General features: G+C 50.3%; 1 protein-coding gene across 2 annotated transcripts in view; it reads right to left on the bottom strand.

Moving 5' to 3' along the window:
• Positions 1-24,633, bottom strand: part of HHAT (hedgehog acyltransferase) — a 252,165-nt gene that overhangs the window by 193,863 nt on the left and 33,669 nt on the right. For both annotated transcript variants that reach the window (XM_084794948.1, XM_084794947.1), the window contains exons 4-6: positions 19,576-19,689; positions 5,536-5,730; positions 3,458-3,673 (exon numbers count right to left, since the gene is read on the bottom strand). In XM_084794948.1, the coding sequence (XP_084651074.1) occupies positions 3,458-3,673; positions 5,536-5,730; positions 19,576-19,689 (525 nt within the window). The remainder of the gene's footprint in view (positions 1-3,457; positions 3,674-5,535; positions 5,731-19,575; positions 19,690-24,633) is intronic.

The following is a 24,633-nucleotide window of genomic DNA, read 5'->3' as shown; positions in this document are numbered from 1 at the left end:
GCCCTTGAACCCCCCACCCCGAAACAGGGTCTTTCATCCACATTTGTATCCACTGGTCCACCTACTCCATGGGCTCCCAGGAACTCTGGGCTGGCCTTACAGGAGTATGTGCACTACCATTTCTGGCTTTACATGGCTCTGGGGACCTGAAGTCAAGTGCACTGAGCAATACTCCCAGACCCTGCCTGGCTTTTTATTTAGTAAATATTGTGTCCTGTGGCTTCCTGGGAATTTTGTTTTTTTCTGGGGTGACTTTAATAAATATCACATACCACAGAGGAAGGTTTTGACTTGCCTTTCCAAAGTCACTACTTTTAGCAACTGAAACGGGTGAAAAAGAAAGAAGACCCTCAGCCTACAAGGAGAGCCCACCCGTCCTCCTCAGACTAATGCTCGAGGGAACAGCAGTCCCTGGCTAACATCCACAGCCTCAAAGTCTGCTTCCCAGGATGGACATGGGACCTTGCCACACACTCTATTGCTCCCGCTGGACCCTAAAGGCTGCAGCGGGAAAGGAGAAGGAATACAAAAATGGCCTTGCATCCCACCAAAGTGCAGCTCCCACTGGACAAAGCTCCCCACGCATGGGGGAGAAACTGGTTCCTGAGTGGCTGTAGTCTGCAACCCCAAGAATTGCCACCCATCTTGGGGGAGCCCTGGGGCCGAGGGTTAGTTCAGAAGTCACTGGCTGGAAAACTGGGAAGGAGCCAAGTTCACAATATCAAGGACACCGCAAGAGGCAAGCTGTGGGAGGCCTGGGGCCGCCAGTCCTGTGCCCGCCCTGCCTCCGCCCATTCCTCTGACAAACTCTGTACAGTGGTTCACAGCCCCCCCCCCCAAGCACAAAAGCCACTCTCAGGGCACCTGGCAAGCCATGATGTCCAGCCACAGCGCAAAGGTCTGGTCAGCCATAGGCCTGGAGCCTGGGGCGGGGCCTCCCTGACGGTGCTGTGGGCCAGGGCCATACTTTGAGGTCAGCTACCGTCACTGACCCACCTGCCCCTTACTCAGGAATCTAAGGCCCAATCTCAAATACAGACCTAAAATCACTTCGTACCAGAAGAGTGATCCTTGGGAACCACAGTGTGAGAAACTGTACAAATCTACCCGAGCCGGGAGGGCCAGTGACAAGCAAGACGTCTTCAGGGTAAGGCCTGTCCTTCCACAGGCAATTCTAGGATGGCGCTATTGCTATAGTGCAAACACAGGCTTTTGAATAAACGAGTGACCAAAATTCTTAAGATGAAACAAGCAATTTCTAAGAGCCTTCCTTTTCTTCACAAGGCGTCCCAGAAACAGCAGCACCTCTGGCCCTGTGCTCTAAACCGTGCCTCCAGACACATGAACACATGTCCGTATTCTATGTGTGGGCATACATGTGTATGCTATGTGAGTGCATGTATGTGTATGTTGTATGTGTGCATGCATATTGTGAGCTATACATAAGTGCAGGTAATGTGCTATGTGTGTGAGTGTGTGTGTGCATGCTGTATGTGTGCATACACAGGTGTGCTATACATATATCCAGGCATGTATGTTGTTTATATGTGTATACACGTGCATGTTACGTGTGAGTATAGGCATGTATTACATGTATAGACACGTGTGTCTATATATTGTGTGTTCATCTGTGTGCACATGGATGTGATGTGTGTTGTACATATGTTACATATATGTGTTGTGTATACATGTATGTTTATGTGTGCCTGAACTTTTCATCTCTTCAAGATGTCTGTGCTTTGTAGAGGGAATGTCCCTTGGGAACCAGTGTTTCTGGTATTAACATGTGAGCTGAATTCCCTTGAATATGTCTCAGTGGACTAGCTGTCGGGGAGAGGGGAGGGAGAAGCCTAAGGAGAAGGGTGGCTCGCCCTAACATCAGACAAGAATCTGTGGGAAGGCGCCAGGGCCCCTGCACAGGCAGAGAGAGGTGCACCATCGCCTGTGAACACCCCTCAGCTCAGTATGTTTTCTCACCTTGGCATCCAGAACAGTCTGAAGCCATGTCAGGGCTACTTCTTGGGCCGTCTGTGAATAAGAAGGGAGCAGGGCCTTCTGCCGAACAACAAGCAAGGCATCTCTCTCGCTCTGCTTTTTCAAGTGAAATTTCAGAATTCAGCTTCCTGTTCCCTGGCCTTCCCTGCGGTGGACATCAGCCCCCAGAACTCCCTGTAGTCGGTGATGAGCCAGGAAGCCACGATACCCTGAGAACCAGGGCCCCTCTGACCCACCCGGGAGAGACATCCCACACTTAGACTATTATCCACATATTCTTAAAAGCTCAGATCTTCAGCATACGGAAGCGGGGAGACACACACGTCAGTGAGCACAGCAAACTTAGCCTACAGTAGGGCTTTTTCCTGACTCATTCTCAGCACTGACAGTTATAAAATCAAACACTGATCACCTCTGAAAGTGCTGAAGGTGCCCACATCCTGTCAAATGCTCAGCCATGGCTTCACCCTTTATGTAAATTAAATGACCCATCTCATTATGATGCAAATTTGCTTTAGTCTTAAATAAATGGTGAAATTGTATGTATGCCAAATATTTGGTTTCAAATAAATGTCTGTTGTGATTTGCTAGTAACAAACACTTGACTTGCATGCCTATTTTACACACAAAGGGTTGCAGTGAAGACTCCTCTGGCAACATGGGCTACAGGGTCTTTGGGTCCATTTTAGAACTTGTTGGAAATTCTGTCCCAATCCCAGCCAAAACTTGTTTAATGATTTTTTTTTTGTAGGAAATTCTAATCATCAAATCTAAGAGCAACTTCTCAAATCAAACATTTGGGCCCGTGAGGTGGCTCAGTGAGTAGGGCACATTTGCACACAAGCTCCACAGACTAAGTGCAATGCCCAGATCCTACAAGGTGACAGGAGATAACCGATTTCCTGCAGTTCCCACACACGTGCTGTACCATGTGTGCCTGCGCGTGTGCGCACACACACACACACACACACACACACACACACACACACTCTCACACATGCACACGTACACAAATATATTAATAAAAATTTAAAGTAAAATATTCTAATGCCATTCAATCCAAAGATACTAACTCAGAGCCCACAGCAGAGAAATGAGGCAGAAAGATATTAAAGTCTTTGTTTTCCATAATTAAACCATTCTGTTTCTTAAAAACCTGCAACTCATAGTCAGGAGAGCCTGGAATCTGAGTGAGATGTTCTGGGCTGTATGGCGCGGAAGGACGCCATATTCTACAACGGCCCTACACACACTTCCGCCATTTTCTACTCTACGTTGATGATAATGCAACGCAGGCAACCACTGTCCAAAACACCAGTTCATGCTGGTTGTACACTCAGAAACCTTTGACTGTTCCCAAACGTCTGTGAACCCCACAATTAGTATGCAGCCCCGTTGGAGGTCACAACCCACAGGTGAGGAGGTGGAGACCCACTCCAGTCCAGCCCCCAGTGGACTCCACCTGTTTGAAGAACTCCGGGAAGTTGAGGACGGGCCCATTGTGGAAGACGGGATAATAGAAGACGTAGGCCAGCAGCCAGGGGAAGGAGTGGGCGGCGCGCCGGGCGGGCGGAGGCTGGCGGCACAGCTCCAGGCTGAAGCTGGTGTAGAACAGGCAGCGGACAGTCAGTGTGAACTGCAGCATGTAATATTCGTTTTCTGTCTTGTACCACTTCCTCTGCAAATGCAACAACAAGAGGGGACAGCCTGTGAGTGAGGGGCAGAGTGGCACCAGCACCTGACACACACAGGAGCTGGCTGGGGAGCATGGACTGGATGGCTTCCCCTAGGAGAGACGCTGCAAAGACCAAGTGTTGAGAACAAAGGATTGTCAAGCAAATTGCAGGGGCGTCCAAAGCTGCAGTGCAGCTGCCGTGTAAGCCAGGCAGCACAGCATGTGCCCTGCACATCTGGGACCTTAGGTCCAACCCTTGGCACCAAAAGTAACGCTTTATATGCAAGATTCAAAACCAGGACCCAGTGCTTGTTTGATCCATAAGGGACTTGGCAGGCTGCATACAGAACTAACCTAACTATTCAACCACTTGCACAATGTTCACCTCCACCAGACACACAACTGAACAAACAATTGTGTCTGTCAGGAGGCCGTTCTGTGGCACACATCAAAGCTCGGTCTCGGACCTTAAGACAAAAAAAAAAAAAAAAAAAAAAAAAAAAAAAAACCACTGCTCTCACTTTCTATACAAAGTGCTTCTGTGATTAGCTGAATGAGTAGATAATTAATAGGCCTGTCCTATCAATTGAGAACAAAAGCACTTGTCTGACTGCCGTGGGGCCACTGTGGACATTGTGTGTCAGATAGAAAGTGAAAGAAAATAGCCCTGCCCCTCACCTGGGCAGCAGGGTAGAGCTGGCCCTGCCCCTCACCTGGGCAGCAGGGTAGAGCTGGCCCTGCCCCTCACCTGGGCAGCAGGGTAGAGCTGGCCCTGCCCCTCACCTGGGCAGCAGGGCAGAGCTGGCCCTGCCCCTCACCTGGGCAGCAGGGCAGAGCTGGCCCTGCCCCTCACCTGGGCAGCAGGGCAGAGCTGGCCCTGCCCCTCACCTGGGCAGCAGGGCAGAGCTGGCCCTGCCCCTCACCTGGGCAGCAGGGCAGAGCTGGCCCTGCCCCTCACCTGGGCAGCAGGGCAGAGCTGGCCCTGCCCCTCACCTGGGCAGCAGGGCAGAGCTGGCCCTGGTAGCAGAGGTTGCTGGTGAGCCAGCCCCAAGACATGAGAACAGGAGAGCTGGTGGGCTGACCAGCTCAGGTAACTCTCAGGCCCAGACCTAGGGCATCGAGTTGGCCCACCCCAACATCTACCCCAGACATGAACTGCTAGAGTGCATGAAGGGGCCGGTCCTACAGATCCAAAACTACAGGATCTCCATGACACAGGGCAACAACAAGGTATCTGAGAGGAGTCCCAGGGAGGACCCGGTATCTGTACTGTAGCACAAACCAGAGGCCGCATACTAGATCAACGAGTCATTGCGATGAACATTTGCAAGCAAAGAAGTGGGGACAAAGGGCATACCGTGGGGCACACTGTCACCCATTACAGCTTCCACAGTGAGATTTATTTTTCTCTGTTGGGGAGAAATTGCAAGGGTCAGGGGTGGGTATGAGGGGGGAGGAGATGAGTGGGGTTGGGGTGCATGGTGTGAAATTCACAAAGAACCATCAAAAAGCTAAAGAAAGAAAAGGAAGGAAGGGATGGATTCCTAAAAAGCATAGAGCACTCAACAGGCATACTTAAGCATGTGGAGAGGGGATGACTCTGTTTTGAGCCCTCTGGCCCCCATGACATTTGTCATCTTCCGTTAACATCCAAACTGAGAGAAAAGGTGGTGGCCCTGGGCAACCTTACAGAACTCAGACAGAACCAAGGCAGCCCAACACAGCTGAGTTCTGCAATAACCCCGGATGGCCACTAGGCGGAGCCCCATGGAGCGGCTACTGCTGCTTTGTGCAGAGGAGACAGAAGGCCCAGAAGCCCAGGCACTGCCCTTCCTTGTGGTAAGAGATGGGAGCAGGACACTCACCTTAACTTCCTCCACACTTGGCAGCCTCAGGGTGGAGAGGAGGAGGAGAGAACACAGCCAGGACAGCAGCACCGACCGGAACTGGGCCACGCAGAAGGCAACGCTGGTGTGCAGAAGGACCATGGCCACGCCGGGAACCCCCAGCACGCACCAGCACGCCCACATTCCGTAGGCCATGGCAATCCAGGGTCTGTGCTGTAGAAGGGTGGTCCAGAGAGAAGGGCGAGCAGTGAGTTCCCGAGCGTGGCTAAGAAGGGGCAAGGGCGAGCCTGCGTGACCGGCAACCAACTCCTGTTCTCACCGCCCTGCCAGGGCCTCAGGGACCAAGTGATGGCTTCCTGTCTTCAGCCAGAGCCTCCTGGGGTACTAGATCCCACAACAGAGGGACGCCCAGTGGACAGGGGAGGAGGGAAGCCATCTGCTGGGAGGACCACGCTCCCACACCCTGCTGGCAGCACCCTTCAGGAGCCGCACTGACAGTGAGTGACATGTACACTTCTAGGGAGCCTTAGGGAGAAAAAAAACAGCTGCCCACACCAAAGCTCTCTAGTGTCTTAGACTTAAAATCAGGTATCTAATTTCATCTTTCTGAAAAGTCCGACCGATGCACATTCAGGTGAGAATGACTATGAACGAAGCCCAAGACAAAAAAAAAAATCAGAAATTTATTTGAGCATTATGAGGGCTTCCTTTTACAATTTCTCTTTACAACCCAATTCTGCAATCCTTGGGTGTGAATTTTTTAGATGACAGTGTGGCCAGGTGAAGCCAAAAGCCAAAAGGTCGGACGCCCTTAACATATTATTTACGGTAGAAGTTATGTCACAGGAAAAAAAATGTGTCTTCCCAACTTTTTGTGATGTCAGGATCTTTAACTGATTGACATGTTAGTCCCAATTGAAGAGAACCTGGTTACTATTCTGCCTAATTAGCAAGCATCTTAGTTTTCCCACTGATTAAACGGGTGAATTATCACATTTTTGCTGTCCTGGTGTCACTTCCTTGTGTCTAGCTGCTAAATTCTTATCTTTAAAACTGCTACAGGGCCTGGGAGTTGGCTCAGTGGTAAAGCACTTGCCCTACAAGAGTGAGGGCCTGGGTTCGGATCCCAGTGGCGGCACACAGCTGTAACCCCGGCACTATGGAGCCATGAGAGGCAGAGGCAGGGGCATCCCTACAAATGCAAAGGCCGGCGAGCCTGAAGCACACAGCAGTGAACTTGCCCCAAACAAGGTGGACCCTGAGGTGTAGCCTCTGACTGCTACACATCCCTGGTGGCACAATGGTGCCTGCACCCAAGCATGCAGACACATGTGCATCACACATACACAAACACATACACAGATAAATAATTTTTGTTTTGGTTTTTCAAGACAGGGTTTTCTGGCTGTCCTGAACTCAGTTTGTAGACCAGGCTGGCCTCAAACTCACAGAGATCCACCTACCTCAGCCTCCCAAGTGCTGGGATTACAGGTGTGCGTACCACACCCAGATGATAAATAACTGCAATAAAGAGCAAGCAAGATGGCTCCCTGAGTGAAATTGCTTGTCACCAGCTACACAAGTCTGGTGATGTGAATTCAATCCCCTTGTGAAGGTGGAAGGAGAGAACCAAACTCTACAAAGCTGTGCTGACCACACATGCCCCACACACAGGCACAAACGCGCACGCGCACACACACACACACATGCCACACACACATGCCACACACACATGCGTGCGCACACCCACACACATGCTCCCATATGTGGCGCGCGCGCACACACATGCACACACCACAAATATACACAATAGGCGTGAGATGTGTCTCTGCAGGAGGGCTCTTGCGTGGCGCCATGCCTTCCGTGTGATCTTTAGATCCACCAAAAAGAAAGGGAAATAGCAATAATGTTTTAATTTCATTGCTTTTATAAGTGTTTTGCCTGCATGTATGTATGTGTACCGTGTACCGTGTGTGGTGCCCAAAGGAGACGGTGGAGTCCTTACAGGTAGTTGTGAGCTACCATGGGGTGCTGGGAAGTGAACCGGGTCCTCTTAACTGCTTAGCCATCTCTCCAAGCCCCAGGTTTTAATGTGAAAGGGTAGTGTGTCGGCAAAGTTGACTGTCTAAAGCTTTGCAGTCACCTCCACAGCCTCCAGCAAGTCCCAGCAGCTCTCCGTTGTATAATGATGTAATTATTTCACAAGGTCACCGTGAGTACAGTGGAATTGTACGTGAGCCTCACCTAGTACACACATGCAAAGCACGGGCCCCCCGGACACTACTCAGGCCGAGCTGTGTCTGTAGCTCAGTTGATAGAGTGCTTTGCCCAGCATGCATGAGGCCCTGTGCTTAAGTCCCAACACTTCACAAAATGTATCTCGTGGCACACACCTGCAATCTAGTTCTCGCGGGGAGAGGCAAAGGGGTAAGGAGTCCAAGGTTGTCCTCAGTTATGTAGTGAGACACCCACTGTCTCAAAAAGAATTTAGTTATTTCTAAGAAAACAGGATGTTATGAGTCTGAGTTTTCAACGGTAGGTTTTTTTAGAAACTCTTCAAAACTAAGAGCTACATGGCTGAACTTAGATGTTCTGGTAAAATGGTGACTGGGCCTCGCAGCCCGGGTCCCCCAACTCAGGAGGCAGGAGGATCACAAATTTAAGGCCTGTCTGCACAACTTAGTGAGACCCTGTCTAAAAACAGAGCGCAGCTTAGTGGCACAGGGACTGCCTGACACGCATGGGGCTGAGGTTCAGGTCCCCAGTATGGCCAGAGAGACAGACAGAAAGGGACACAGAGGGGAGGCCTGGGGTGTAGCTTGTCTATCCTGTCCTGGGTGACAGCGCCTCTAAGCAGCTGTGCACGCGCACCTCTTCCACAGACCTATAGCCCTGCTCAAGAGAGCATCTGAAATGTGAGGCTAAGTCAGCCACTTTTCTGCTCCAAGAAAACCAGAGAGACGTGAAGTTAATTTTTATGGTTTTTCCATCCTGCTAACCACAGAAGACAGCCACATAAATTTGCTTCAAACTTTCCCCAACTCTCTCACCTCTGGGCAGGGTCCAGTTTTCAGAAACAAGGTCGCCAAAGACCGTTTTAGCACATGGTTTTAACAAGTGGAGGTAAAGGCCCTTTTCAACACAACCTACAGTGTGTGCTGTGGGGACCATGCATGCATGCCTACACACGTGTGCATCACGCTCACACTTTCTGTAAGTGCTAGTCGATCTGCTTGGGGAAAGCTGTTTGCTGAGGTTCATTTCAAACTCCCCACAGAGGGGCTGGACCCCTGACAGCACTGTGTAAACCACCCATGCTCCGGCGAGCCTACGCTGGATTTAACAGTACACTCCACACATCATGTGCATGCAGGCAACACTGGTGCTGTACTGAAATGCCAAGGGAAACCCTCTCCCGCTGACCTCGGACTCCCCAACCTGCACGCACTGCCATCATCCTCCTCACCACACACGTCCTGAGGATGGAAAGTGGAACAGCCAACTAACACACCACTTTACCTGGTGTTTGAACTAGTGTGTAAACCAGAATGCCCCTAAATGCTCATTTTCACATGTACGATGTTAAAATGCCGTTGGAATCCTCTCCCACCCCAAACATCATTAAAGCCCAGATACAACACGGGCATCCCTGGACTGACACGACGCCAGGGCGGGGCAGGCCCCACTGCAGCCACCATAGTCCCTCCTACACACAGGATGAGCTCCGGAATTGGTGGTGCATGAAGCCTTTGTGTGACCCAGGACTGAATGGTTTTAACTTTTCAAAAATAAAAAAAAAAATCACATGCATCATGTTTTATCTCAAAACAATGCCTCTAACTCACCACTAAATGCGCCAGGAAGTTTGTTCCTAAGTGCTCTGGAACACAAACACACACACACACACACACACACACACACACACACACGTCCCTCTCAGTTCTCTTTAAAGGGTGAATTTATTTTTATTTAGTGTGAATCAGTGCTTGTCTGTGAGCCATGAACATGCCTGGTGCCTGAAGACACTGTTGGATCCCCTGGAAATGGAGTCGCAGATGGTTGTGGGTGCTGAAAACGGAACCCAGGTTGTCAACAAGAGCAGTAAGCACTCTTAACCCTGAGCTGTCTCTCCAGCACCCACACTCAGGCAGTTAAAGACCACTGCCTCAGGTAGGCTTCTCTTGCTATGATGAAACGCCATGACCAAAACAATTTGGAGGAAAAAAAAACACCCCAAAACCGTTGATTTGGATTGTACTACCATATCCCTGTTCATCATTGAAGGGAATCCGAGAAAAGCCTTGAACTCATGGGCACAGGAGACAACTTCCTGAACAGAACACCAACAGCTCAGAACCTAAATCAACAATTAACAAATGGGACCTCATGAAACCGAAAAGCTTCTTTCTTTAAGCAAAGAACACTGCCAAAAGAACAAACCGACAGCCAACAGACTGGGAAAAGATCTTCACCAACCCTATATCCAACAAAGGGCTAATATCCACAAAATACATAAACAACTCTAGAAATTAAACAGCACAAAACCAAATTATCCAACTAAAAAATGGAGACAAGCTAAAAAGAAAATTCCCAACAGAGGAATATCTAAAGGCCAAGAAACACTTAAAGAAATGTTCAGTGTCCCTAGTTATTAGGGAAACACAAATCAAAACGATTCTGAGATTCCATCTTACACCTTCCGAGTGGCTAAGATGAAACACTCGAGTGACAGCACGTGCTGGAGAGGATGTGGAGAAAGGGGAACATTCTTCCACTGCTGGAGGGAGTGCAAACTTGTGCAACCACTTTGGAAAGCAATCTGGAGCTTTCTCAGAAAGCCAGGAATAGTGCTACCTCAGGACCCAGCCATACCACTCCAGAGCAGGAACTCAAACAGGATCCTGGATCAGGAGCTGAGGCAGAGGCCGTGGAGGGTGCTGCTCACTGGATTGCTCCTCAGGGCTTGCTCAGCCTGCTTCCTTACAGAACCCAGGACCACCAGCCCAGGGATGGCCCCACCCACACCAGACTGGGTCCTCCCTCATCAATCACTAATTGAGGAAATGCCCTACAGGCTTGCCTGCTGCTGGGTCTTATAGAGACATTTTCTTTTGTTTTTGTTTGTTTGTTTGTTTTATTTTTCAAGACAGGGTTTCTCTGTGTTATCTTGGCCGTCCAGGACTCGATTTGTAGACCAGGCTGGTGTCAAACTCACAGCGAATCATCTGCCTCTGCCTCCTGAGTGCTGGGATTAAAGGCGTGCGCCACCACGCCCGGCTTTTCTTAATTGAAGTCCTTCCACTCAGATGACTCGAGCCTGTGTCAAGTTGACATAAAACTATACAGCCCACACATCTAGAAGTCAAAATGGCCCAGTTCATTTAAATGAGAAACTATGACTGATAATTTCTATTCTCTAGGAAAGAAGGCATAAAAACCCAACCCCCTCCTAGGCTTCCATTACCCCACAACCAGGTTTCATCAACTGTGCGCATGCACACACACCACACACACCACACACACACCTGGGCTTCTGCAGCCCACCTACTTACCAACTCAGGAAAGTGAGAAAATCAACCTCAATAGTGAGCTATGAAGTTCCTAATTTCAAACTTTACATTTAAAACAAATACAATTGTAAAAGTAATTTTATTCTCCTGTCTCAGTTGTTGTCTGGCAGGCTAACTGCCTCCTTTTGCTAACCTACGTCTAGTTCTGGAAGCTTCTAGCCTCTATACAATCAAACCTAGTCCTAGAGTGTTCTCACCCTCTGAGACTTACTGTTTAATGAGCTCACCCTTACTTGTTCTGAGCTCTGGGCTGGCTGGTTCAACTCAGCTGTTCTGGCTCAAACTCCTCTCCCCGCTGACTTAATCTGGCTTCTCTCTCGGCCCAGAATTGCTCTGCTTGACCTCAAACTAACTCAACAAACTGCTCTAATCTGGCTTCTCGTTTTCTGGATCATTCCATCTTCGCCTGAGTTCTCTCTCTGCAACCCATCTCTCTATTACTGTCCTGGTAAAACTGCCTCCTCTCTCTGAAAAACTGCCTCTTAAGTAGCTTCCCTTTCCTCTCTCTTCTCGTGAGAGCTGAGCATATCTGTTAAATCTTCTGATTCATCACCTTTTCTGCCACTCAGTTATATGTCACTTTCAAACATGGGTGCGTCCTTCTACAAATTAACTCTACCTTTCTTTGGAGTTAAAGGCATGCACCACCATGCCTGGATCTAAGCTTCTCTTTACCTGATACTTGCTCTATACCAGGCTGGCCTTGAACTCAGATCTGTTTGTCTGTGTCCTGGGTTAAAGGCGTGTTTATATTACAGCCAGGCCACACAGACCTAGAAGATCTTTGGATGGGATCTTTTGCCACAACAGCCATGTTCCGAATTAACATTCCTCTACATACAATTTTGTAGGTTTTTCCTTTTGTGTGTATATATATATGTGTATACATTTGTGCATATACACGCATATGTGTGCATTGTGTTTGGGAACCAGAAGCCACTTTTGGATGTGTCATTCCTTAGGTGCCATCTTCCTTGGTGTTTTTATTATTTTATGTTATTAATTATTATTGGTGGGGGGGGTTCAGGTGTGTTCACGCCAGGACACTTGTGTAGAAGTCAGAGGTGACTTGGGAGAGTTGGTCCTCCCCCCCCCACCATGTAGATGGCAGGGACTGAACTCACATCTTCAGACTTGAAGGAAAGCATCTTTATCCGACGAGATATTTCACTGGCCCACACTTATTTTTGAGACAGGGCCTCTCACTGGCCTCCGGCTCGCCAAGCAGGCGAGGCTGACCAGCCCCTGAGTCCCGGCAATGCCCCTGTCTCCTTCACCCACCACAGTCATCATTTGTCTTCTTTCTGTGGATTCTGGGAGTCAAGCTCACATGCCTCACACATGCGTTCACTTGCAGGCGCACAATGTCCTTTTTGTCATTGAGGCTTTCACTGGGATAGTTGTAGGTTCATGTGCTCTCAAGAAATAACACAGATGCCTTCTGAGGTGTGTTTCATTCAGTTTCTCCTGAAAGACCTTTAGAAAACACCACAGACTACTGTCACAGCCAGGACGCAGACACAACTGCAACCATCCAACCTTACTGACTTCCCGCTTCCGTCCCTACGTCCTACCCAATTCTACCACACGTGAAGGACCAGTGTCCACAAACATGCAGCACAGTCTTGGGATCCACACACACTCCTTCATGTCCCCCTTGTCACCCCATCTCCCACCCAGTAATCTGCTCTCCATGCCCAAAATTCTGTCATTTCAAAGAAATCACACAGATGCATCGAGGCCACTGTGTCCGCTGCCCTTTCTCAGTGGTTGCTGTAGTTGTCCATGGTGTGGAGAGCCACAGCCTGCACAGCCACGTGCCAGCTGAAGGGCATCTCAGATGTTCGCAAGGCAAGGCTACTTCAGATAGAACTGGTACCCTCGTGTCTGCACAGGGTCTTGGCATTCCCAGGAAGGAACACGGGCCTGAGCAGACACCAGCTGGCGGCATGCCAGGTACATAGCCCATAAACTGCCTTCTGGTTTGCCATCGTTCATCACCAGCAGGGCTGCGTGAGTGAGCCCAACATTGCACAGCCCCACAAGTGTCTGTGGTGCCCCACGTCTCAGCAGAACCTTTCTGGAAAGTACGCAGCGCTGGCTCGCTGTGATACAATGTGAGCTTACAATGCTCTGGCGATGGCGAGAAAAGCCTGAGCGATGTGACACTTGGTTGGACGGTCTGAGCGAGCTCTGTGGAGGCACACCATGACCCCACCTAGCTCTGTGGGTTCCAGGCTTTCAGTTTTTTTTATAGAAGATAAGAATTAAAACAGGGGAAATTTCAAAAGTCCAAGACATTACCAAAAAAGCATGACTTTCTTTACAGCAGACGTTAAAGCCAGAGCTGACAACTCCATGGCCTCTCTGATGGGACGCAGCGCACACACAGCAAACGGAAGCAATCGGACACCATGCCACATCCCACCGCAAGCTGGCACTGAATGGAACGTGGCCCATTTTCCACCTGGTAGTCTTCCTGAGTAAGCTAACATCCTTTATTCTTCATATTACATAAATGCAAAACCAGAATCCAGCCTGATACTTAGCTCAAACAAATACTAAATGGCAGAATAAACCATTGAGTGGAAGAAAGGAAAGGAAGAATAGATGTGTGGGCAGGCAGCTATTGGTAGTGGGTCAATGGGTGGAGGGCAGAAGGATTGATAATGAGTGGGTGAGTAGACATGTGGGTGCGTGAGCAGAAATAGATGGGTCAATAAATAAATTGGGGCGGTTAGGTAGGGTGTGGGTGAGTAAAAATGAATGGAGAAGGGGTATGAGGATGGGCAGATGCATGGACGGGCGCACAGTGGACCACGGGTGGGTAGAACGGGTGGATGAGCAGATGGTGGGTACGGTAGATAGGGTGGTAGAGCGACGGGTGGCAGATGGGGGGCCATGGGGAGATGGCTGGACAGACAGCGTCGGGTGACAGATGAGTGAGTGGGTGGATGGGTGGTTGGATGTAGGTGAACAAAATGGACAGGGTGGGTGGACGTGTGAGTGGGGAGTGGGCAGAGCGATGTAGAGACAGGCGGGTGGGTGGATGGAGGACGAATACAGTAGTGTATAGATGGGTGGGTGGATAAGCTTCCCAAGTGTTCAGATTTAACCACACCAAAGACAAAATCGGCATCAGAATGTTGGCCTTCTGAGCCGCTGGTGAGAAAATCTCCCACCTTCCAAGTCTCAGGCGGCACCACCTTACCCCTGAAAAAAGGATGTCTTCCCTGCTAGTACAGACAAAGGTGTCACCTCACGGTTCATGGCCTGCCACCTGCTTCCACTCACACTGCCTGCCCAGCCTAGGAGAGGGCGCCTCCAACACAAAGTGTTGCTGCCATCCCTAGCACAATGGGTGTGACGCGAAGCCATCAGAGCTACCCCCAGGCCACAGTCAGCGGGTCAGCGTGCTGGTGACAAAGCCAGGGTTTCCTCCCCTTATTGAAGTCTGTATTCTTCAAGCCTCCTTCACAGGGGTCAGAACCCAGCCTCAAAAAACACCCTGGCCAAATATGGGGAGGCCTGTGGCACTCAGAGAAAGGACAGCAGGCTACCAAGAAGAGACTTGATACCCTATGAGCATATTCAGGGGGAAGAAGTCCCCCTCAGTCACAGTCATAGGGGAGGGGAGTAAGGGGAAAATGGGAGGGAGGGAGGAATGGGAGGATACAAGGGATGAGATAACCATTGAGATGTAATATGAATAAATTAATAAAATATTTTTTTTAAAAAGAAATGGAAAGGCTGATCCTTAAAAAAAAAAAAACCCACCCTGGCAGCAGCCGCTTACACCACCTGTGTCTGCCTCAGCTCACCCTGAGCTGGGAGTACCAAGTGGCAACCGGGTGTGTCTCAGATGTCCTTGGTAGTTCAGGTCTGCATCGAAGAGTGGGAGTCCAAAGCTTGGGTCAGCACTCCCACGAGCGACAGTACAGATGATGTCCACCAAGAAAGCCCTCAGTGAAGCTTGAGAAATGGCGAGAGGTCTGCCTCTCACGTATTCTTACGCATGTCCTAGTGTGTTACGTTTTTCCTCATCAATTGCAGTGGGTAATGAAACAAATAAATAGAAATATAGAGCACATAAGGAAAACACATATACATAGGTGGCATCTCCCCAAGAAGGAAAAGCTGTGTACCCCGTCCAGACAGCTGTACCACAGCCAGGCCTTCCTGGGAGTAAAGGTCAGTGGCCTGACCCAGGGAACTTCATCTCATTACGTGGGCACTACTGGAGGGGGTGAAGGAGGTTCCAGGAGAAACATCAGTGCACACGGTTCTATTTACATGTGGATTGGACAGTCCTCAGGGAGAGGCCGCTCACCCACTCCAGAGCACCAGGCCCCTCAGCTCTGTGCATATCATGTGGTGAGGCCTGAGCCGTGAGGCCAAGGCTAACCACGACACTCTCCAGCCAGACCACAGCAAAAAAAGCACCGAGCGCACACCCAGCCAGCCTTCTCAAAGCTCCACAGGGTCATTTCAGTTCTGAGGGCAGAGAACACAGTGTCTCGAGGGGAGGAAAGCCACAGAGGCATGAGAACAGAGGCAACTGTGGCCTGCCCCCACAAAGTCCAATCATAACAGACCCACAGCCAGAGCTCAGCCATTACTCAACCTCCCTCAGGCTCCTCACAGAGCCGGGCAGAAACCCAGAGAAGGCCTGACCTAGAGGAAAAGCATTTAATCTCAGCCAAGTAGCTCAGGAGAAAGCTTTATTACTTTATAACTTTACATGACCGGAGGAAGGGGGAAAGGAGGGAGAGGAGGGAGTGAAGGCGGGGGAGATGAGAGGGGGAAGTAGTTCGGCAAGTAGCCTGGCCTTCACTGGGAGGTGGAGGCCTGCAAAGGAAAAGATCCATCCTGGAGGGAGGCAGAAGCATTGTTCAGGAGGCAGGGCTGTGACCAGAAGCCAGCTGACCCTGCCCCCAGCTGCACTGCCCCGGCTTCTTGATGCCCCAAAGGAGAGCAAAGTAGACACAGCTGCAGCCCAAATCTTCCACCCTGAAAAAGCCCCAAAAACAACCCCGCCAGGAAGGCCAAGAAGAACACTTTGCCCAGGTGGTGAGAGGCTGGAACAAATGAGGCCAAGGTTTGCGGTCCAGACTCGCAGAGAGGCCAAGCCGACTCTCACAAAGAAGCCCTGTGGCCCAGCCACACACAGACCCTCCTCCCAGCTGCCTCACAGTCCAGCCTGTGGACACACACGGGTGAGACACAGGGGATGACTCAGCTCTCACTCTGCTGCCTTCCAAGAAAAACCCAAAGCCCTCCCTCTCTCCAGCATGGGGTAAAAATGTTTTCTGCTCAGCCTGGGATGAGCCTGCCTGTCCAGCCAGGCTCGACAGCACCACACAGGCAGCTGGACAAGGAAGCCCCACTTCCCAGGCCAGAACTGCAAAGCCACCCCCTGGGAGGCCTCCAACTCTAGGACGGCCAGCACACCCGGGCCACCACTTGCCCTGTGTGCTTGCTGCAAACAGGGTGGTAGCCACCACCATAGTGCCGTGCCAGGCGCAGCTCAGTGATCACTTCTGACTTCCCGGTCAGCTGGGGCACCCCCTCGCCCCGCAAGGAAAGCAGTCCAGCTCTCAGTCCTATGCCCAGAACAGCCTGTAAGTGCAGCAGCTTACAGCCACAGGCCCTGCGTCTGCCCCAGGACCGTGGAGCCCACTCGGCCCCTCCTAGGGCTGCGCACCTTAGGCACGGGGGCCACTGAGCTGCCTCCCAGCCTGCATCACTCCTTTTTAAATACCACATAGGAAACTCCCAGGAGCAAATACCAGAGGCCACCAGGTCCTCCAATCACCTGCAAACGGAACCTGAGAAAGTACAGTTTTGCAGCCTGTCCCCACAGCCCCCAGAAGCTACTGACACCCCCACTGCAGATCTGGAAACACAGGCTCAGAGGCCAGAAGTAACTTGGTAGCACTTAACTCTGAGCCATTCCAAGCGCAAGCTCTGCACCTCCCGTGGGTTCGACTGGCCTTGGCTAGAAGGATGTAAGGGTAAAGTGCATGCCTTTTCCCTTGCTGTTGTTCCCTAAGCAGCACAGCATCCCAGCTATGCACGTCTATATGGTACTAGGAACTATAAGCAGGAGGTACGGAGGGTTGTGCGGGTTATACGCAGATGCTATGCCACTTTACACCGGGGACTTGGGGCCAAGAGGGCTCTCCCTGCAAGAAGGTGCCTGACGGCCCGGCTTTCACTGCCGAGTCACACATCACGGGAAGAGAAGCGACTGCAGCACGTTGTCCTCTCCTCTCCAGTTATACCATGGGCATGCACACCACACACATACAGAGAGACAGAGAAACAGACAGAGAGAGGCATACAGACACACACGGAAGAGTAGAGAGGGGGGAGAGAGAGAAGTGGAAGAAGACAGAGGGGGCAGGGAGAGGAGAGAGGAAAAAGAAAGAGTGGAGGGCAGGGAGAGAGACAAAGAGAAAGACAGAGGGGGGAGGGAGAGGGAGGGAGAGAGAGAGAGAGAGGGGGGGGGGGGGGAGAGATTTGGGCATCTGTGAAGTCTGACATATTTTAGGGTTCCTGGAAGCAAGCCCAGTGGACACCCAAGGTCCACAGCAGCTGCCTCAGAAGAGAAGCCTGAAATAAAAGCTTCAAGTAAACTGAATCCTACAGTGGGGACCAACGTCCAACACAGGAACCGTGGGTCCACAGTCGAGCTGCGCACAGACCACAGCAGCTGCCTCACTCTGCTCTGCACACCAACGCACTGCAAAGGCCCACACTTCTGAGTGCACAGGATCACCGCTGGTAGATGTCTCTGCGACTTGCCTTTCTAGTTCACCATCATGAGCCACAAGCCCCCCGGTGCTGACAACAGCGGCTATACTCCATTCTGTTTCATGACGTGGTTCTCATGGTCTGTGTCACCATGACGGACACCAGGTTGATCTGGCTCCTCGGCTCCACTGAGCAGGTCAGGACTCACACTGCAATCTGTAGGTGTGCGCCTCTGGTTTTGACAGAGATACACAGGACTCAGCCACACACGTGCCCTCCCTCCCAGGTGACCCTGAGTGGCCAGTGCTCAGTTTCTTCAGGGAATTCTCGTTTATTTTTTGCCAAACTGGAAAGTAGGAATTGATAACTTGTGGCAGTCTTTAAGATGCATTTGCTTAATTATTAATGAAGATAGACCGCCCCCCCCAACTCCGAGGTTAGAGATGGTAAAAGTCACTTACTTATGGGTAATGGAGCCTTATGTTAGAAGCAAAGTGTTAAACTTTGGGGCTGGAGACATGGCTTAGCACTGGCTGCTCCTGCAGAGGACACATGTTCAGCTCCCAGCACCCACACTACAGCTCACAGCTGTCTGTAACTGCAGCTACAGGGCATGTGATGCCCTCTTCTGGGTCCACTTATACCACACGCACATGGTACATGGTACACACACATACGTGCAGCCAAAACACATGTACACAAAAATATATTCTAATTTAATTCAGTTTGGGTTTTAAAATTAATTTATTTTATATGGATGAGTGTTTTGCCTGCATATTATGTCTGTGCACGCCACTTATACCTGGTGCCCAAAGAGGCCAGACAAGGGCCTCTGACCCCTGAGACTGGAGCTGCAGACAGTTGTGAGCTGCCATGTGGGTGCTGGGAATTAAACCCAGGTCCTCAGGAAGAGCAGCCAGTGCTCTTAACTGCTGAACCAGCTCTCCAACCTCCCCCCTCCAAAAAAAAATTAATGATGAATTGCTAGAAATATTGAAAAGATACTCAGGAATTTGAGGAATGTGTAACAACTGTTGACTAATGGGCAAACACTAGGGGAACACTGAGGCAGGTGCACTCACTCACTCCTCACCTCCTTCAGAACAAGAGCGGAGTTCCGGTGCATCACTTATCCTGTCTACTCAGAAGTTCATGAAACTTTCTAACATATCCAAGTCTAAGACAATCTCACATCTTAGTTTTGCCACCTCAGAAGACAAGTGACCACTGAGGTACAAGAAGCAATCATTAAAGAGAAAGAGACTGTCCTGATGAGCAATCTATTTTCATGTATAGCTGCATGGCCGAAGAAGGCATCAGGTCTCATTACAGATGGCTGTGAAACACCATGTGGTTGCTGGGAATTGAACTCAAGACCTTTGGACGAGCAGCCAATGCTCTTAGCCTCTGGGCCATCTAATAATAATATCTTCTACTCCCTCCCAAATGGAATAAGGCCACACATATTCCCCCGAGCAAGCAAGTCTTTTCTAGAGTGTTAAATCAGGCGTGTGCTTAGTGAATACCAGCTGGGGTTAGTTCACTCTCTCTGAAACCTTTGTATCCAGTGGATTTAGAAAGTAACTTGGAGGAAGTCAAAGACAGGAGAGATGAGAAGACACCAACCCCTGAAGTGTCACCTTGGCTAATACAGTCCCCAGGCTGCTCCACTGATGCTCCACAAACCCAGTGGAGAAAGAGGCTTAAAAGCCAGAGACACGTGGACTGGTACCTTCTTTGTGAGCAACGTAGCCAACTGAGACACAGCCGCATGGCCAAGGAAGAGCCACACCAGCCTCCGCTTGCCCCATTCCAGCCAGAAGTTCCACTCAAAGTCAGTCGGGTCCTAGGAGAGGAAAGCAAGAGGTGGTATTAGCAGAGGGGCTGCAGTGTGCCTGTGACAACACGCCGGAAGGAAGGCCACTGGCAGTGTAGATAGCATTTACCCACCTGGAACTCCAACCTCCCCCCCCCCAACCCTGGCAACCGTCTGCTCCCTGCCCGCCTCGGCCAGGTTGTCCCGCCATTCTCTAAATGGACTTTTCCTTCTAACTCAGAGTCTTCGTGGGCATGGATCCTGCAGGATGGAACCCCGTGTCATTGTCCCGTTTGGTAAAAGGTGAAAACAGAGGCTAAAGGACATCAACCCCTTCACACAGACAGTATGAGTGCGCTCGGGTGCCGTCCTAGGTACATTTCTGTTTCCATGATAAAACACCATGGTCAAGGAAACTTACAAATAAGAGAGTTTCTTCGGGACTTACAGTTTCAGAGGGCTAGCGTTCATGACCATCACGCGCAGAGAGTGGCGGCAGGCAGCAGGCTTGGGCTGAGCAGTAGCTGAGAGCTCATGTCTTCACTCACAAGCTCATGGGGAGAGAGCTAACAGGGATGTCAAGGGCTTTTGAAACTTCAAAGTCGGCCCCCAAAGACACGCCTCCTTCAACAAGGCCACACCTCCTAACCCTTCCCGAACAATTACACCAACTGGAGACTGTTGTTTTAATTGAAAATCCCAGACTGTCCTATTTTACCAATCTAGACTCAGGAGCCTGATGCTGTGGTGAAAAACCTGCTATCTCAGAGAGGAAGCATCCAGCTGATCCCCCTGCTCAGTTCATGTATGGAAAAAGCCCCAAAAGGCTCACTAGCTCAGCTGACAGCCCAAGAGGAAAAGGCCAAAAAACCCAAGGCCAACGGCTTGCTAGCTCAAAGCCCAAAAAAGCCAAAGACCAAGGAACTGAGCAGCCAAAGGCCTAAAGGCTAAAAGCCCAAGAGCCCCTTTCTACTTCTCCACCTGTCTTAAACACCCCTCAACTCCAAGTCCCTCCTACTCTTTGATCCCTGTCAGCTGGTTTCTTGTTCCGCCTCTTGACCTAGGGTTTACTTTATTAAATCCTGTGTACAGAAAGCTCTTGGATTAAAGGTGTGGGTGAGGGCTGAACCACACCAAACAAAAGACAGGTTTTTACAGTTCACAATCTCAGGGACCACACTGAGACCAAAACGTCCTGCAGCAGGAGGCCAAGCATTCAAATATATGAGCGTACGGAAACCATTTTCATTCAAGCCACTGCTGGTGCCAAGACCACTAGTAAGAAAATTAGAAATGGCATAGGGTCAGCTGTACCAATTCTTACTTATTTGCAGTCCACAGGGTAACTGGACAAAGAAATGAACTACTTTCCTATCAACTTGCAACAACAGAATACTGACGGTGTGTGTCCGGCCCCTCCTGACACAGCAGTTCCTGGTACCAGGTTCCATGTCTGTGAGGCATCCACAGGAGCAGGTGAGTGGACACGGGGACATCCACTGTGAGGATCCCCAACAGTGCCGCTGAGCACAGAGCGAACCTGCAGGTGACTGGCTGCACAGAACATGTAGCACGGACAGGGAGCTCCACGTGATGGTCAAAGTGTGGGCAGGGGAGGGGCCTCCCACGCCTGCTGAGGGTGGACACCCTCCCTGGCTTTGCAAGAGGATTCAGGGCCCTGGACCCTGGGTGGAAGTGGAGGGAAAATATGTTTAAGTACACCCTGTGGTGGTTGACTAGGAACGGCCCTCACAGACTCCTGTGTTCGGATGCTTGGCCCAGAGGGAGTGGTGCTTGGGGAGGTGTGTGGCCTTGTTGGAGGAAGTGTGTCACTGTGGGGGCAGGAGCTCGAGCCGGTTCACTTCCTGCCAATCTGGACGTAGCACTCTCAGCTCCTTCTCCGGCACCGTGTCTGCCTGCCTGCTGCCCTGCTGCCCACCATGATGATAATGGACTAAACCTCTGAAGCTGTAATCCGGCCCCAATTAGATGCTTTTCTTTATAAGAGTTGCCCTGGTCATGGCGTCTCTTCACAGCGGTAAAATCCTAGGATAGAGGCTGATACCAGGGGGCCGAGGTGTTGCTGTGATCGGCCCGACCATGTGATGGCTTCTTGGCAGGATGCGGACTTTGGGACTTTGGATTAGGAAAGCAGTCGATGCTTTAACTGGGCCTCAACCGGCCGTCCTAGTAACTGGAGGACAATGGTGCTGGGGCGATGTGAATTGTAGGGGCCTGGCTCGAGAGGCTCCGGAGGAGAAGAATTTTAATATGTGGCCTAGAGACTGTTCTTATAATTTTTTTTCTAAGAGTGTGGCTGGTTTTTGCCCTTGTCCACGAAGTCTGCGGCTAAAGTGAAGAGTTTGGAGTTAGTTGCACTGGCAGAGAAACCTCAGAACAACCTAGTGTAGCTGGTCTTTTACCACTTTGTGGAGTCTTCCACCCTTCTCCATCCTTGTCCCAACCCTTTCAACCCCTTAACACTATGAGAGAGAGAGAGAGAGAGAGAGAGAGAGAGAGAGAGAAGGGAGGGAGGGAGGGAGGGAGGGAGGAAGGGAGGGAGGGAGAGAGAATTGAGCGGAAAGGAAAGAGATCCCTGAATAAAGTCAGAGGCCAGAGCGAGGGCTGCGTTTACTTTACACTACTTCCTGCTCATGAAAGGTGTTGGGGTCCTTGGGACAAGTTTGATCGTCACATTAGGATATCCAATTTCTTCTTGTATCTTCTTTGTGCGTGATTACTTAACCAACTTCAACCAACAGCAACCACCAACCCACCAAACAACCCATCACTGGGGCTCTAGCATTTATATACCCTCTGAAAAGTCCCCAGAACTCCAAAATTCACACAATCAAAGAAACTATCTGCAGCTGGCAAAACCACACCCCTGCCAGAGCAGGAGGCAGATCACAGTTAGCTGCTGAGAAGCAGCCCCGTGCCCCCACAGCTGGGGTTAAAACAAAAACATATTCTTATGATATTTCTGTGGTTTTAAAAGAAACCAAAAATCAAGATTTCTCACTGTAGCCTAGTACTGACTCTGTAAAAATACAAAATATACAGACTGAGGAGTCAAGAGGCACCAAGAAGTGGAATGGAGCTAAGTCCTGTGTTCAAGAACATCAACAGGTTAAAGAAAAGCCTGATTTTTAAATGGAATAATTGAAGGAGTGGTGACCTCAGGGCAAGACCTCAGCCAGCTAAGCTTCCAACTTGTGAAGAGGAATTTTAAAATAGCTTAGGTCAAGGCTTGGTGGTGGTGGTGGACGCCTTGAATCCCAGCACTCAGAAGGCAGAGGCAGGGTGCTAAATTCAAGGCCAGCCAAGGCCAATCCTCATTATCACTTTCCTGGGCTTGGAATCGCCCGGGAGACACGCTGCTGCCTCTGCCTGTGAGGCTGCTCCCAGGACAACTTAACCAAGGAGGAAAGAGCCACCCTGAGTGTGGATGCGGCCACTCCACTGGGTTGGTTCCCAGGCTGAATTCAAAAGGGAGGAAGTGGAGATGGCAAACTGAGCACCTGAGTTCACCTCTCAGCGTCCAGACTGCAGATACAGTGTGACCAGCCACCTCACACTTCGTCACAGGACCTTCCCACACCATGGTGAATTGTACTCTCAAACTGTGAGGCAAAACACACGCGCGTGCACACACACACTCACACACCTTCCTTGTGGTGGTTTGAATAAAAATGGCCCCCATAGGCTCACAGGGAGTGTCACTATTAGGAGGTGTGGCCTTGTTGCAGGAAGTGTGTCAGGGGTGGGCCTTGAGGTTTCATATGCTCAAGCCAGGCCCAGGGTCACTTTTTCCTCCTGCTGCCTGCTGATCCAAAGGCAGAACTCTCCATCACCACGTCTGCCTGCGTGCAGCCGGGTTTCCCACCATGACTGCACCTCTGAACTGTGCAGCCAGGCCCGGTTAATGTTGTCCTTTACCAGAGTTGCCACGACCATGGTGTCTCTTCACAGCAACAGAACCCTAACTGAGACATCCCAAGTGCTCTTGTGTGGTATTTAGTCAGAGCTGCAAGGAAAGTGGCCAGCACATAGGCTAATAACTGTGAGTCCCACGCACTTCCTATGCTTTGTTAACTAGGATGCTTTACTTTGTCCTGGTTACTAAAACAACAAACTCAGGGCCGAGGAGACTGCTTGTTGCTCAAGTGTGATGGCCTGAGTTTGATGTCCCAGAACCCATGGGAAAAGCCAGATATGGTGATAAGCATTTGTAATCCCAGACTCCCTGGCAAGAGCCAGAGGGCCAGGACATCAATACAAGATAGCGTCTACATACGACAGGGAGTTGCAGAACATGGTCACCTAAACAAGACCTGCACAGTAACAGCACCAGCTGGCACCCCGCCATGCATGGGGCAACCCACAAGGCTCCACTCATACAGGAAGTAATGGCTGCTAAGGGAGGAAGAATACATCGTCTTTAGCAAATCCCACATGGCCAGCCCTAAACACAAATAAATACGAGCAACACAAATGGACTCAGCAGGCTGTATTCACACACACACACACACACACACACACACATACACACACACACACACACACACACACATACACACACGTGCACACACACACACACACACACACACACACACACACACACACACGTCATGAAGTTGAGAGGAACTGGGAGAGGCATGCCAGGAGCTGGAGGGAGAGAGGAAGGGAGGGGAGCTGTAAGTAATGTAAACAGGGTGCTCCTATACTAAATTCTCAAAAACTAAAATTAAAAAAGAAACTTAATTATGAAAAAAATCATAACCCCAACCTCTCTGATGAATGACAACTTTCTCAAATCTCAGTCTTGGGGGGAAACCTGTACATTACGGTATAAGACAAAACCTATACAGCAAGATGAGGGCTGGAGAGGTGGCTCAGAGGTTAAGAGCACTGGCTGCTCTTCCAAAGGTCCTGAGTTCAATTCCCAGCAACTACATGGTGGCTCACAACTAT

This window comes from Acomys minous (genome assembly GCF_964271855.1).
Source record: "Acomys minous genome assembly, chromosome: 1".
Taxonomy (NCBI): domain Eukaryota; kingdom Metazoa; phylum Chordata; class Mammalia; order Rodentia; family Muridae; genus Acomys; species Acomys minous.
Note: the sequence above shows the minus strand (reverse complement) of the source record. Positions and strands in the feature narration are given on the sequence as shown.